A 14,964-nucleotide genomic window follows, 5' to 3' on the forward strand; every position below is an offset into this window, starting at 1 on the left:
CTCCTCTGTGTGCCAGGATGCCCAAGTATGCCTCTCACTTTATTGAGATGTGCCTGATGGTGACGGCAGACCACGGGCCGGCTGTGTCGGGGGCCCATAATACCATTGTGTGTGCCAGAGCCGGAAAAGACCTGATCTCTAGCCTGACGTCTGGACTGCTTACAATTGTACGTTCATCCTTTGCTATCATTCACTTATAGAGGAGAGCTGTAGTGTCAGTGTTGGGGGTGGGAGCCTACAGTTCCAGGCCTTTACCGTCTTTGCATTTACTGCGCAGGGCGATCGCTTCGGGGGAGCACTTGATGCCGCTGCCAAGATGTTCAGCAAAGCGTTTGACAGCGGCCTTATTCCCATGGAGTTTGTGAACAAGATGAAGAAGGAAGGGAAGCTGATCATGGGCATCGGCCACAGAGTCAAATCTGTAAGGAAACTTGTATTCGTTGTAACGGTTTCAGCCATTTGGGGGGGGACACAGAGGTTTAACTAATGGGGTGCAGGGGCTGAACCTAAGGGAGGCGCTAGGGACATAGTATTTAATATAAATTCTCTCCACTGCAGGTATATGTGTGGCGAGAGGATGTGGGCTTATAGAATAAGTAAAACTTTTAAAACAAGTTGATGTAAAATTGATGAGTGCTAGTCTAAGCACTTTTGCAATTGACATTCATTATTTATATTTTTCCAATTCCAAGATATTAAATTCCTGTTAATAAGAATGCATTTCATTACAACAGCGCCACCTCCTGGGCACTTTCCGAACATAAAGTAGTTAAGGAAGTTGTTAGGAGAAAGAAAGGGGTTTGCTTCGATGTTGTTCTTGGTAGAAAAAACATTAGAAACCTCAGATAACTGTTCACTTCATGTTTGGAAAGTGCCCAGCAGGTGGCGCTGTTGTAACAAAATGCATTTATATTAACAGTACTTTAAGCCTTAAAGGAACAGTAACACCAAAAAATGAAAGTGTATAAAAGTAACTAAAATATAATGTGCTGCTGCCCTGCACTGGTAAAAGTTGTGTGTTTACTTCAGAAAGTCTACTATAATTTATATAAATAAGCTGCTGTGTAGCCATGGAGGCAGCCATTCAAAGGAGAAAAGGCACAGGCACATAGCAGATAACTGATAAAACACTATTGTATTCTATAGAACTTATCTGTTATCTGCTATGTAACCTGTGTCTTTTCTCCTTTTTTCCAGCTTGAATGGCTGCCCCCGTGGCTACACAGCAGCTTATTATATAAATTATAGTAGTGTTACTGTAGCAAACACACCAGTTTTACCAGTGCAGGGCAACAGTGCATTATATTTTTATTACTTTAAAGCTCTTTCATTTTTTGGTGTTACTGTTCCTTTAATATCTTGGAATTAAAAAAATATAAATAATGAATGTAACTCTGGGTGTGACAAAGAAGGGGAAACCAACTTTGCTATATGGCAGTTGTTTTATCTCTGCCCTTTTCTTGTTGTTACTTTTCAGATCAACAACCCAGACATGAGAGTACAGATCCTGAAGGACTACGTCAAGCAGAACTTCCCGGCCACTCCTTTACTGGACTATGCCCTCGAGGTGGAAAAGATCACAACTTCAAAGGTAGGATATTGTCACAGGCAGCCCGGGCACCATCTCTGCTCTTTGGGCTATTGTTTGGGGTATCGTACCACAATGTTTATATTTGCACCCTGGGAAATTCAGCTTTGGCTTAAACACTGTAAAATTGTAAATCATTTAACCAGATAATTAGGCTCACTTATTAACACTGGGCAGTAACCCATGGCAACCACTGTCTTTCTTGTTGCCGAGGTCACCGACTTTAGCAACCAGGTTAAGAAAGAAAGAATACAACTATATATAATTCAAAGACCACAGTGAATAAGACCAGTAACACAGATTACTTCCGCCTATGGCATGATACAATCAAAATGAATTTAAATTCAGTTTAATGAGAGTTTTCCAGTTGCTCTTTATTTGTTTTTGTGGACTTAGCTTTTTGTTTAGCAGTTTCCAGAATTTCAGCAGCAATTTGGTGGTTAGGGCCTGGCAGTGCTCTGAATGAGAGATTGGAAGATGAATAGCAGGGGCACTAAGGTTGCCCAGGGACAGTAACCTATAGCAACCAATAATATGTTTGCTTTTAAACATGTGACCAGTAAATGCGTTCTGCTCATTGGTTGCTATGGGTTACTGCTCCTGGGCAAACTGAGTGCCTTTTATTACATAACCCCATAGACTCTTCCCTTGAGCTACTGCCGCTCAGTCGTTAGTATAACAGAACACTGGCTCCTCTGTACCTTTTATTCTTCAAAGCTTTCTCTTCCCTCTTACAGAAACCAAACCTCATCCTTAACGTTGATGGCCTTATCGGTGTGGCGTTTGTAGATCTGCTCAGGACCTGCGGCACTTTCACACGGTAGGTTCATAATCCGCTGTTAGAAAGTGACTTGTAAAAGGGGCAGTTCACCTTGACATTAACTTTTAGTATGATGTAGACATAGACAACTTGCAATTGGTCTTCATTTTTTTTTGTAGTTTTTGAGCTTTTTATTCAGCAGCTCTCCACTTTGGAATTTCAGCTGCTATCTGGTTGCTAGGGTCTTGCTTACCTTAGCAAGTTGCCATTGGAATATGAATAGAAGAGGGACTAAATAGAAAGATAAGGAGTAAAACGTAAGAATAAAAATTAAAGTTGTAGCCTTAAAGAGCAATAGTTTTTTGGCTGCCGGGGTCAGTGACCCCCCCTGTGAAAGGTGGAAAGATGTAGACGGAGAGGGGGAATAATAACATAACTATAACAAATAAATAATGAAGACCATCGCAAAGTTACTTACCCTTTAACTAAAGGACTATTTTCTGTGGTGTGTTATGATAGTGGAAAAGCTTTAGCAGTTCCTTTATTGCTGGACGTGGGCAGCGGGCTGGGGAGCTTCCAGGACTGTGATTGGCTGCTTGCAAATTAAGTTGTAAGCAGCCAGAATCTCATGTGACCATCTACCTTAGTGGTCTGGGTTTGTCGGGGATAATGGGCTGTCTACAAAGGTACTCCACTGTGCTTGGCCCTATATGAGGCTAATAATAATATTCAGGACAAGTTAGGTTGCCCCTTTTCACATGGCTGATATGCCCATGTATCTGCCTGATTGGCCCATGGGTAGCTGCCTGTGGCCAGTAGCATTGCCTTATTTGTTCTGGCTGAACCTGAGCTCAAAAGGAAAAGCTGTGACTCCATTTACTTGAACAGTTGCCAATATCCAATCCAGGATGGTCCATTCCATTTCCCCCCACCCAAGAAGTACTAGATGTGACTCTATGGCCCAACTGCCCTAGTAAACGTTGGCATGTATATTCGCCTCAAGGCAAGTGAACACAATGTGGTACAGGATCCATTATCCAGAAAACCCCATTATCCAGAAAGCTCTGAATTAAGGGAAAACCATCTCACTTAGACTCCATTTTAATTACATTACCATTTATTTATAAAGCGCCAACATATTCCGCAGCGCTGTACAATAAGTGGGTTACATACATTGGACATACAGAGTAACATATAAAGCAATCAATAACCGATACAAGAGGTGAAGAGAGCCCTGCCCAAAAGAGCTTACAATCTACAAGGAGAAAGGGTTGAGACACAAGGTTTTAATCAAATAATTCACATTTTTAACAGTGATTTCCCCTTTTCTCTGTAATAATAAAACAGTACCTGTACTTGATCCCAACTAATATATAATTACCCCTTATTGGGGCAGAACAGCCCTATTGGGTTTATTTCATGGTTAAATGATTCCCTTTTCTCTGTAATAATAAAACAGTACCTGTACTTGATCCCAACTAAGATATAATTACCCCTTATTGGGGCAGAACAGCCCTATTGGGTTTTTTCATGGTTAAATGATTCCCTTTTCTCTGTAATAATAAAACAGTACCTGTACTTGATCCCAACTAAGATATAATTACCCCTTATTGGGGCAGAACAGCCCTATTGGGTTTATTTCATGGTTAAATGATTCCCTTTTCTCTGTAATAATAAAACAGTACCTGTACTTGATCCCAACTAAGATATAATTACCCCTTATTGGGGGCAGAACAGCCCTATTGGGTTTATTTCATGGTTAAATTATTTTTTAGTAGACTTAAGTTATGGAGATCTAAATTATGGAAAGACCACTTATCCGGAAACCCCCAGTTCCCGAGCATTCTGGATAACAGGTCCAGTACCTGTATAAGCCGTACTCATGCTAAGTGACTGCCTGTGGGTTGTAGCATTCATTGCAGGAAAGCTGACAGGAGATGTTCTGGTTTATTTCAGGGAGGAAGCGGATGAATACGTAGATATTGGAGCACTGAACGGCATCTTTGTTTTGGGAAGAAGCATGGGTTTTATCGGTAAGTCCTTTCTCTGACTCAGTGGGGCTTATTGAATGACTGGAAACCGTTGGTCTCATTCTTCCTATTCCTGTTTCAGGGCATTACTTGGACCAGAAAAGGCTGAAGCAGGGATTGTACCGGCATCCATGGGACGATATTTCCTACGTTCTGCCTGAGCACATGACTATGTAAAGACTTGAAAGACACTCCGGAGAGAAGGCGCGTTTGTGCTGTGATCACATGATTAACACCCCATCGGCGCAGGCTTTTAGCACTATAGCCCCTGCATCCAATCAGTGCAAACTAAGTACAGTCATAGCCGCTGTTTCATTGTCTTAACATTCTGATATATATAAATTTTTTGTTTTTCCTTATGTCCTGCTCCCAGTCCTGGTTCTGTGTTTAATTTTATTTTATTTTGATATGTGTAGAGAAAACTGTGACATTAACTTGTGTTGAGAGCTGTATTTATTAAATGGGAACAGCATTCATTCCCGTGTCTGACGACTGTGTGTTATCGGCGCTCGGGGGGGGGGGGGAAATGGAATAAACCACAGGCAGGTAGGGAAAGTGGTAGGTGAAGTTATGAACTAAGGGAGAGTTAAGGTCCCCATACACGTTGAGATTTACTCGCTTGGCGAAATAGCCAAGCGAGCGGATCTTCACCCGATATCCCCACCTATGGGTGGACAATAACGGGAAGCGTTTAGGTAGAAAAAAATAATAATTTGATTGTTTGGCCCTGGGGCCAAATGATCGAATTGTATGGGCGGCAATGGGGCAGTCGGTTCGGGGACCGCATCAACGAGCCAATGCGGTCCCTGATCCGACTGAATTTTCTAACCTGCCCAATTTCAGGCCAGATATCTGTCGTCCAGGCCCCTCGTTTCTGCCCCTACACGGGCCGATTATCTGCTGAATCAGTCTAAGGGACCGATATCGGCAGCTACTATCAATCTGTGTATGGGGACCTTTACTTGGTGGCTTTTTTGCTTATAGAAGAGACCGTGCAAAAGGCCGTCCTGCTATGGGGACTGGACCCTTATTATACAGTGGCAGCTTTAAATAGTGATTTCAATGTGTCTCTGGACTTAATATAAAGGTTATAGAATTTCCTATTCTAAGCAACTTTTCAATTGGTCTTCATTATTTATTATCGTTTTTGATCTGTTTGCCTTTTACTTCTAACTCTTTCCAGCTTTCAAATGGGGGTCACTGACCCCGGCAGCCAAAAGCTATTGCTCTGTGAGGCTCCAGTTTTATTGTTATTGGTACTTTTTGTAACTTTGTTCACTAATCAGCCCCTCTCCTATTCATATATCAGTCTCTCATGCAAACCACCTCCTGGTTGCTAAGGTAAGTTGGACCCTAGCAACCAAATAGCTGCTGAAACTCCAAACTGCAGAGCTGCTGAACTGAAAATGAACTAAAAAAAAACTACAAATGAAGACCAATTGCAAATTTTCTCGGACCATTACTCTCTATATCATACTTAAAGTTAACTGAAAGGGGAACAACCCCTTTAATACAGAAAGAGAGTTCAGGCTGGGGGTCATATTTGTGAGTGTTGCAGACACTGCGCAATTATAATCTGTTATTAAATGGTAAGAGATATACAAAGAGTGCACATTACTGTTGTCCAGTTCTAGAATAACAGCTGTAGCTTTGTTTTCTCTGCACTGGATCATGATACCGTTCCTGCACATTGATATACAAAATGCAGCTGTTCTGGAACAGTATACAGGTAAAACAAAGTTGCAGCTGTTGTTTTGGAACAGTTTAAGGTGCAGGAAGTTGCAAGAAAAAAAATGCTGTTCTGGAACAGTTTATGATAAGGTACAGGGAGTTGCAAGAATAATGCAGCTGTTAGGGAACAGAATACAGGTAAAACAAAGCTGCAGCTCTTGTTATGGAACAGTTTATGATAAGGTGCAGGGAGTTGCAAGAAATAATGCAGCTGTTAGGGAACAGAATACAGGTAAAACAAAGCTGCAGCTCTTGTTATGGAACAGTTTGCTATAAGGTGCAGGGAGTTGCAAGAATAATGCAGCTGTTAGGGAACAGTTTATGATAAGGTACAGGGAGTTGCAAGAAATAATGCAGCTGTTAGGGAACAGTATACAGGTAAAACAAAGCTGCAGCTCTTGTTATGGAACAGTTTATGACAGGGGTCTCAAACTCGCGGCCCGCGGGCCATTTGCGGCCCTCGGTACAATATTTTGTGGCCCGCACCAACGCCTTCGCAAAAGCAATGAATGGATCACGATTTTTATTGCGATTCAAGGGATAATGCAAGGCACGGCGGGCGGGAGCTGCTGATTGCGGAAATGACGTTATGCCATCACAACAGTTATTATGGGAAGACGTTCTGTGTGCACAATTAGCTGCTAACTAAGGAGCTAATTGTGCACACAGAACGTCTTCCCGCCGTGCCTTGCATTATCCCTTGAAAGCCAATTTTTTGTGAAATCCCTTATGCGGCCCAGCCTCATCCTGACTTTGCCTCCTGCGGCCCCCAGGTAAATTGAGTTTGAGCCCCCTGGTTTATGATAAGGTGCAGGGAGTTGCAAGAAATAATGCAGCTGTTAGGGAACAGTATACAGGTAAAACAAAGCTGCAGCTCTTGTTATGGAACAGTTTGCTATAAGGTGCAGGGAGTTGCAAGAATAATGCAGCTGTTAGGGGACAGTTTATGATAAGGTACAGGGAGTTGCAAGAAATAATGCAGCTGTTAGGGAACAGTTTATGATAAGGTACAGGGAGTTGCAAGAAATAATGCAGCTGTTAGGGAACAGAATACAGGTAAAACAAAGCTGCAGCTCTTGTTATGGAACAGTTTGCTATAAGGTGCAGGGAGTTGCAAGAAATAATGCAGCTGTTAGGGAACAGAATACAGGTAAAACAAAGCTGCAGCTCTTGTTATGGAACAGTTTATGATAAGGTGCAGGGAGTTGCAAGAAATAATGCAGCTGTTAGGGAACAGTATACAGGTAAAACATCACAAAGAGCGCCGCCCACCTGTCCGCGCTCGGCCCTCCCTCGGTGGGTGTGGCTCTGTTACTGAACAGAAGGGGCCGGGGGCACCCTTCTAAACCGGACACTTGTACACACAGTTTTCACTCTGACTTATTTAACCCGAAAGTTGTTAAAATAAAAGCTAGCCCTATTTTACATGGTTTAGTGCGTTGTGAAAATTGAAGATACGTGTCCCCTTTAAATGAAACGGTAAGTTTCTGCAGCCATGTTGTCACCGAGAAACCATTTTCACAAACTGATACAAAGTTGCTTACGAAAATAAAAGGGAGGTGCAACATGAGTGCAATGAATAGGGGTTGTGCAAAACACACTGTATCACTATATCATTATGATTTTGTTATTTTATGAGCTAAACAGGGAAACTGAAGCTCCTCCATGTTTGTTCCTTGTGGGGTGTGCAGCGTGTGTACATTTATTATATCAGCGCCTAAGGGCCGCCCCCTACGTACCTATATATAAATACGGCCCTGGGTGTCCCTGGAAAGATCTTATAGGACCTGCGCACAGGTTTCCCCCATTAATACAAGTTGTTAGTCTTTCCTTATTGTGTCATTGTTTCCCTCCTTTTACCAGTTTAATTACAGTCTCTGCCCCCTTTTCTGCTCATTAATATCCTTCCTAGGGACTGGGGCCCAATACTGCCCCCCCCCAAACTCAAGGCGAGGTCTCATTAGGACTCAGGACTGTGAAATTATTCTCTGACCCCTTAAAGGGGAACTCCACCCAAACCCAACTTCAGTTCCAAGCAACTTTGCAATATACATCAATTAAACAATATGCAGCCTTTTCATGATGTTTAATGTAATAATCTGGTTTGGAACAGTTCCCTAAGCCCCGCCCCTGCCCCCAAGCCCCGCCCCCTGTTCCCTAAGCCACACCCCCTGTTCCCCTGCTGATCTGGCTGGCTACTTTGTGACTCAAATAAACTGTAACAGTAGCGCCTGTCCTTGGCCTGCCTCCTCCCAATCCCACAATTCCCTGCTGCACACGTGATGTCAATAAGGAAAGGAACATCCCAGTGCAATGCATTGTGGGTTATGTAGTTCCTGCATGCTGTCTGTAAGCTGTGGGGAAGTTGTTACAATTAGTGATGGGTGAAATGTTTCGCCAGGCATGGATTTGCGGCGAATTTCCGCGTTTCGCCATTGGCGGATTATTTCGCGAAACGGATGAAAAAATTCACCGCACGTCCAAAAATTGTCGCCGGCGTCAAAAAAGAATTGTCGCGGGCGTCAAAAGAATAGCCGCGCAACGAAATAATAGCCGTGGGCGACGAAACAATAGCCGCGACAAAGTAATAGCCGCGGGTGACGAAACAATAACCGCGCGATGAGATAATAGCTGCGGGCGATGAAACAATAACCGTGCGACGAAATAATAGCTGCAGGCGACTAAACAATAGCCGCGCGACAAAATAATAGCCGCGGGCGACAAATTATTTTTGTCGCACAACATTTTCGCCGTTTCGCGAATCTTTTTAAAGATTTGCGAATTTTTCGGCGAAGCGAAACGGTACAGATTCGCTCATCACTAGTTACAATGTGTAACATCAGTGTTTCAGTCCCTCCTCCCCTGCCAGGATTACAAATGATGCAGAAAGAGAAGAACAGTTTTGCAGCTGGATTTCAGCATATAAAAATGGTATTTATTCCTACTGATTACAGTGATAGGGATATTAGGGATATTAGGGGTTTCTGGGTTGTGTGGGGCTCTTTGGTTCAGAAGCCGGAGTTCCCCTGTAAACCAGGGGCAGGTACTGACTATATAATCCGAGTTCACTGGCTGGTATGAAGCTTTAGTATTACTGTATACACTGGTGTACTTACACAGGTGACTGGGTCATCCCCCTCACAGAGCGCTATGCTTCTATCGCTGCAGCGAATAACTGCCTGTGGTGCCTATTGTCCCAAACTGACGCTTTGTGCACAAAAACAAACGGAAGTAGGCCCAGCAGTAGCAGGAAGTCCATCTCTAGTATAGGCTGGAACGGTAACGGGAATACAATACACATACTGACCGACACAACTCCGGAGACGTTCCACAACTTTTCCCCAATTGAGGCTTAGCCCCACCCATCACCCAGTCAGGTGACTATGACATCACGGGTGCGCCTTTGCCCTATCACGGGCGTAGTAGCGTACGTGCGTGTGACGTGTTACGCATTACGCATGGCTGTAGTTCCGGGTTCTGCTGCGGTTGATTATGGCGGAAGCAACAGCGATTGCGCTTATCCCATCCCCTCAGCAGCCGCTGCCGGAACCGGAGCCGCAGGATGGGGCCCCTGAGGACTGGGAAGCGGAAATGTTCATGTCCGGGACTCACTGTACGGACCTGGCATGGCGGCAGAACGAGCAGAGGAAGCAGGGCCAGTTCTGTGACATGACTCTGGTGTTCGGCCAGGGGGGCCGGGAGTTTCCCGCTCATCGCTCCGTCCTGGCCGCCGCCACCGATTACTTTGCCCCCTTGTTGTCCGGGCAGTTCGAGGAGTCCCGCTCCGGGCGGGTTGACATGAAGTGGAGCTCGGAGCCCGGGCCGGACCTGGAGACGGTGGAGGCGGTGATACAGTATATGTACACCGGGCAGATCCGCGTCTGTACCGGCAATGTGCATGATGTGCTGGATCTGTCCGACAGGTGAGCGGCCCCCCTCACATTCTCACACTCTATTGCGGGGTACATTGGCCCACCTTAAAGGGACAGTTCACCTATTTAGTATGAAGTAGATATTGAGATTCTAAAACAATTCTCAATTAGTTTCCATTCTTATGGTTTATCAGTTATTTCACTTTCTGTTCAGCAGTTCCCCACTTAGGCATTTCAGCAGCTATGCGGTTGCTAGGATCTTATTTACCTTAGCAACCAGGCACAGACACTGGGATATAAATAGGAGAGGGACCCAATAGAAAGATAAGGGATAAAAAGTAACAATAAAACTGGAGCCTCACAGAGCGATAGGTTTTGGCTGCCGGGGTCAGTGACCCCCATTGGAAAGCTGGGAAGAGGCAGAAGAGGAAGGCAAATCATTCAGAAATACATAATAAAGACCAGTTGCAGGGAATAGGACAGTCTGTAACATACTAAGGGGCACATTTACTAATCCACCAACGTCCGAAAAGCGTCCGAATGCGTTTTTTTCGTAATGATCGGTATTTTGCGACTTTTTCGAGTGCTCCATATGAAAGTCACAACAATTCACGAAAGTCATAATGGCTATGTAAAAGTCGCCACAATACACGAAAGTCATAATGGCTATGTAAAAGTGGCGACAATTCACGAAAGTCGTACTGGCTATGTAAAAGTCGCCACAATTCACAAAAGTCATAATGGCTATGAAAAAGTCACGACAATTCGCGCAAGTCGTACTGGCTATGTAAAAGTCGCCACAATTCATGAAAGTCATAATGGCTATGAAAAAGTCACGACAATTCGCGCAAGTCGTACTGGCTATGTAAAAGTCGCCACAATTCATGAAAGTCATAATGGCTATGAAAAAGTCACGACAATTCGCGCAAGTCGTACTGGCTGTGAAAAAGTGGCAACAATTCACGAAAGTCGTACTGGCTATGTAAAAGTCGCGACAATTCCCGAAAGTCATACTGGCTATGTAAAAGTCGCGACAATTCACGAAAGTCATAATGGTTATGAAAAAGTCACGACAATTCGCGCAAGTCGTACTGGCTATGTAAAAGTCACGACAATTCGCGCAAGTCGTACTGGCTATGTAAAAGTCACCACAATTCACAAAAGTCATAATGGCTATGTAAAAGTAGCGACAATACACAAAACTTGTAATGGCTATGTAAAAGTCACGACAATTTGCGCAAGTCGTAACGGCTACGAAAAAGTCGCAAAATGTTCGTTTTCCAATCTGAATTTTTCCCATTCGGATTCGTGGATTAGTAAATCAGCCCCTAAAAGTTAACTTGAAGATGAAGCACCCCTTCAAAATTCTTTTCTACTGTGTTTGTTAATCGAAATACACTTCACTTACACTATAGAAATATATATATATAAATCTTTTTTCCTGCAGTCCTGGAATGACACAATCACCGCAAATAGGCCGCCGCCATTTTGTGGGCACTGTTAGTGAGGCAGGCTTTGTATCACCCCAAAATCTTGTGTATGTGCCAGAATGGGGGGCAGATGCCCAGGCCCATCCATGAAGGAGGGGGAAAGTGAAAGCTGAATTGAAAGTTTAAGTACTTTCTGCCTCGACTCTATGCCAAAGGGTGGAGGCGGGGCAGGCAATATATAGGATTTTTAAATGCCCTTATAATGGGTTTGGATGTGTTAATATACAAATGAATTTGGGTTTGATGTTTAACTTGAAAAGGACTTTTATTATACAGCTTTTTATGTCTGGGTGACAGGTCCACTTTAAGAGCCAGCCCCCGCTTAGCAGGACCCCCCCCCCCCCCAGCACCCTAGTGGGCCAGGGCCCCCCTGAGAGACAGTGCTCTGACTGAGTGCTAATTGTCTCCAATTTTAATAAATACTATAATTTTTGTAGTACTGTGGGAGAGGGATAAAAGGTTTAAAATTCAAAGTAAATGGGTATTGGTGCCCACTGTTTAGTAATGGCTAGGAATGGCTGCCCCCGGGGCTACACAGCGGGGTATTTATATAAACTATAGTAGGGTTTCTGTAGCAAACACCCCAGCTGTACCAGTGCAGGAATGGCTGCCCCCGGGGCTACACAGCGGGGTATTTATATAAACTATAGTAGGGTTTCTGTAGCAAACACCCCAGCTGTAGCAGTGCAGGAATGGCTGCCCCCGGGGCTACACAGCGGGGTATTTATATAAACTATAGTAGGGTTTCTGTAGCAAACACCCCAGTTGTACCATGCGAATACTAACTATTCATCTCTGTGCAGGAAAACAAAAGTCCGTTATTGACCAGACTGATATTAAATGAATAGTTGGGTTCTAATGACTTCAATAAAGCAATTGAATCTTTTGTTATTTTAGGTTTTTGTTGCTGCGGCTGAAGGAGTTCTGCGGGGAGTTCCTAAAGAAGAACCTGAGCCTATCAAACTGCGTGGCTATCCACAGCCTGGCTCACATGTACTCGCTGACCCAACTGGCTTTAAAATCCGCAGAGATGATCCGCCGGAACTTCTTCATGGTGATTCAGGACGACGAGTTTTACACGCTCCCCTTTCACCTGGTAAGAGACTGGCTTTCCGACCCGGAGATCACGGTGGATTCCGAGGAGATCCTTTTCGAAGCAGTCTTGAAATGGGTTCAGAGGAACAGCGAGGAAAGAGAGAGATATTTCGAGGAACTGTTCCGGCTGCTTCGGCTGTCTCAGATGAAGCCCACTTATCTCACGTGGCACGTGAAACCCGAGAGACTTGTGGCAGGAAACGAAGCTTGCCTGAAATTAGTGGCCGAGGCAGTGGAAGGACACGCCCTACGGTCCGAAAACCTGCAACCGGGTCAGTTTCAGCCAACCGCAAACCACATGTCGGCCTACCCACGTTTTGGTCAGAATATGGATGTTATTATGGTGATCGGAGGGGTCACTGAAGGCGGCGACTACTTAAGTGAATGCGTCGGATACTTCATTAACGAGGACAGATGGGTAAACTTGCCACACATTCACAACCACCTCGATGGTCACGCCGTGACCGCCACCGATTCATACGTGTACGTGGCTGGCTCTATGGAACCTGGATTTGCCAAGACGATGGAAAGATACAACCCAAACAGAAATCTGTGGGAGCAAGTCAGCAATCTAATTACCAGGAAGCATTCCTTCGGACTTGTGTCGGTTAAAGGGAACCTGTATAGTATAGGCGGCCACGAAAACTTCATCCCGGGTTTTAAGGACGTGACGGTTTATGACCCGGAGCAAGACAAGTGGCAGATACTAGAGTCTGCCCCCAAAATCTTGCGTGACGTTAAAGCTGTTAGCGTGGAAGATCGCTACGTCTACCTCACAGCTCGCACCCCCGTGGACACCGGCAACGAAGATGGACTCCGAACTATTACGTGCAGATACGACATAGAGAGCAATACCTGGCAGGACACGGATTCCCTGCCCCTCCTCGATAACTACTGTGCATTCCAAATGTCCGTGGCTTACACCAACTTTTACGACACCGCCTCTTGCTGCCCTAAAACCTACTCGACGTCGGTGGAAGAGGCGCAGAGCAAGATCAACAGGCTGAGTCCCGGTGAAATCCTGGAGAGCCTGCCCCCCGAGGTGCTCAGCATCGAGGGCGCCGCAATTTGCTGTTTCAAAGACGACGTCTTTATCATAGGCGGCTGGAAGAACAGCGACGACATAGACAAGCAGTACCGCAAAGAAGCGTATCGATACTGCGCAGAGCGCAGGCGTTGGATGCTGCTGCCCCCTATGCCTCAGCCTCGCTGTCGGGCCACGGCCTGCCCCGTCAGAATTCCTTTCCGCCACTTACACGGTACCCAGAAGTACCCCATGCCCCCTAACCTGATGTGGCAGAAGGATAGAATGCGGCAGATGCAGGAAATGCACCGCCAGACTGTGCGCCTAACGCGCTCGCAGATTGAATGCTAAATACAACTTCAAGCCTTATTTTCTCACTATTTGCCACTTTTTTGGCCCAAATTTGCACATTTTCTCTTTTATTTTTTCCTTACATATTGTTATATAATGGGAATTACAGCAAAGCATGAAATGTTTTATAGGGCGGTGAGGTCTTAAGTGTCAGACACTCCAGTAAGCAAATGCGTGTATATATGTAAATATCTGTTTCAGTCCGTAGAAGTATGTTTTGGGCGTGGCCTAAAGAAAACTGTTCCTTCCTGAGAAGTTTCTGCAACAGTGGCATTTGAATCTTTCTGTCGCCCCGGAAAGCATCACTGCTGTAAAAGGGCACAGATCATAGAGTTTGAGACATTTTTGGGGGGTGGGGCAGAAAAGGGGCACATAGTCTCTCTTATATACACTTTAACACTTTCTGCAGTTTCCCTAGTAATTCACATGATTCCCCCGTAAGGGGGTTGTTCACTTTGAAATTAACTCTTAGTATGATGTAGACACTGCTATTCTGAGACAATTGCTATTGGTCTTCATTTTTTTGTAGTTTTCTTGTTATTTAGCTTTTAGTGCAGCAGCTCTCCGGTTTGAAATTTCAGCAGTTATCTGGTTGCTAGGGTCTTGTTTACCTTAGCAACCAGGCAGTGGTTTGAATGAAAGACTGGAATACGAATAGGAGAGTTTCTAAATAAAAATAAAACAAATAATTAAAAAAAATATATAAAAAAATAAATAATGAAGACCAGTTGAAACGTTGCAAAGGAATAGTACATTCTATAACATACTAAACGTTATCTTAAAGGTGAAATACCCCTGTAAAGTGCCGGTATCGCTAGCGTATGTTGGAATAAGAGATGTGTAGCCTATACATACACAGAGATTACTGTTCTAAAAAGCTTCTTTTTGTGCACATTTAGCCTTAAGGCCTGTGGTCTCTCAATGAGCGCTGCTGTCCTTTCTCTCCTGTTATTGCTTCCTATTAAAGAATATGCCCATTCATGCCTCTGTAGGTAGCCAGGGACCAATCAGGAATACAAGTGG

General features: G+C 44.4%; 2 protein-coding genes across 5 annotated transcripts in view; both read left to right on the forward strand.

Moving 5' to 3' along the window:
• The window catches only part of acly (ATP citrate lyase), a 44,633-nt gene extending 39,779 nt beyond the window's left edge, over nucleotides 1-4,854 (forward strand). For all 4 annotated transcript variants that reach the window (XM_012971671.3, XM_012971673.3, XM_012971672.3 and 1 more), the window contains 6 exon segments: nucleotides 17-167; nucleotides 278-421; nucleotides 1,478-1,591; nucleotides 2,326-2,408; nucleotides 4,305-4,381; nucleotides 4,461-4,854. In XM_012971671.3, the coding sequence (XP_012827125.1) occupies nucleotides 17-167; nucleotides 278-421; nucleotides 1,478-1,591; nucleotides 2,326-2,408; nucleotides 4,305-4,381; nucleotides 4,461-4,555 (664 nt within the window). In that variant the 3' untranslated portion in view covers nucleotides 4,556-4,854.
• A 4,686-nt stretch (nucleotides 4,855-9,540) lies between these two features.
• klhl11 (kelch like family member 11) lies at nucleotides 9,541-14,134 on the forward strand. Its single transcript, XM_002939032.5, has 2 exons — nucleotides 9,541-10,032; nucleotides 12,369-14,134. Exons 1-2 carry the CDS (start codon nucleotides 9,602-9,604, stop codon nucleotides 13,939-13,941), a joined length of 2,004 nt encoding a protein of 667 aa, XP_002939078.1. The 5' UTR covers nucleotides 9,541-9,601; the 3' UTR covers nucleotides 13,942-14,134.
• Nucleotides 14,135-14,964: the final 830 nt, after the last annotated feature.

This window comes from Xenopus tropicalis, chromosome 10 (genome assembly GCF_000004195.4).
Source record: "Xenopus tropicalis strain Nigerian chromosome 10, UCB_Xtro_10.0, whole genome shotgun sequence".
In the NCBI taxonomy this organism is placed as follows: domain Eukaryota; kingdom Metazoa; phylum Chordata; class Amphibia; order Anura; family Pipidae; genus Xenopus; species Xenopus tropicalis.

Coding starts and splice junctions, on each gene's coding strand:
- klhl11 (XM_002939032.5), top strand. CDS start 9,602: ATGGCGGAAGCAACAGCGATTGCGCTTATCCCATCCCCTCAGCAGCCG. Junction 10,033..12,368: donor GTGCTGGATCTGTCCGACAG/GTGAGCGGCCCC, acceptor TTGTTATTTTAG/GTTTTTGTTGCTGCGGCTGA.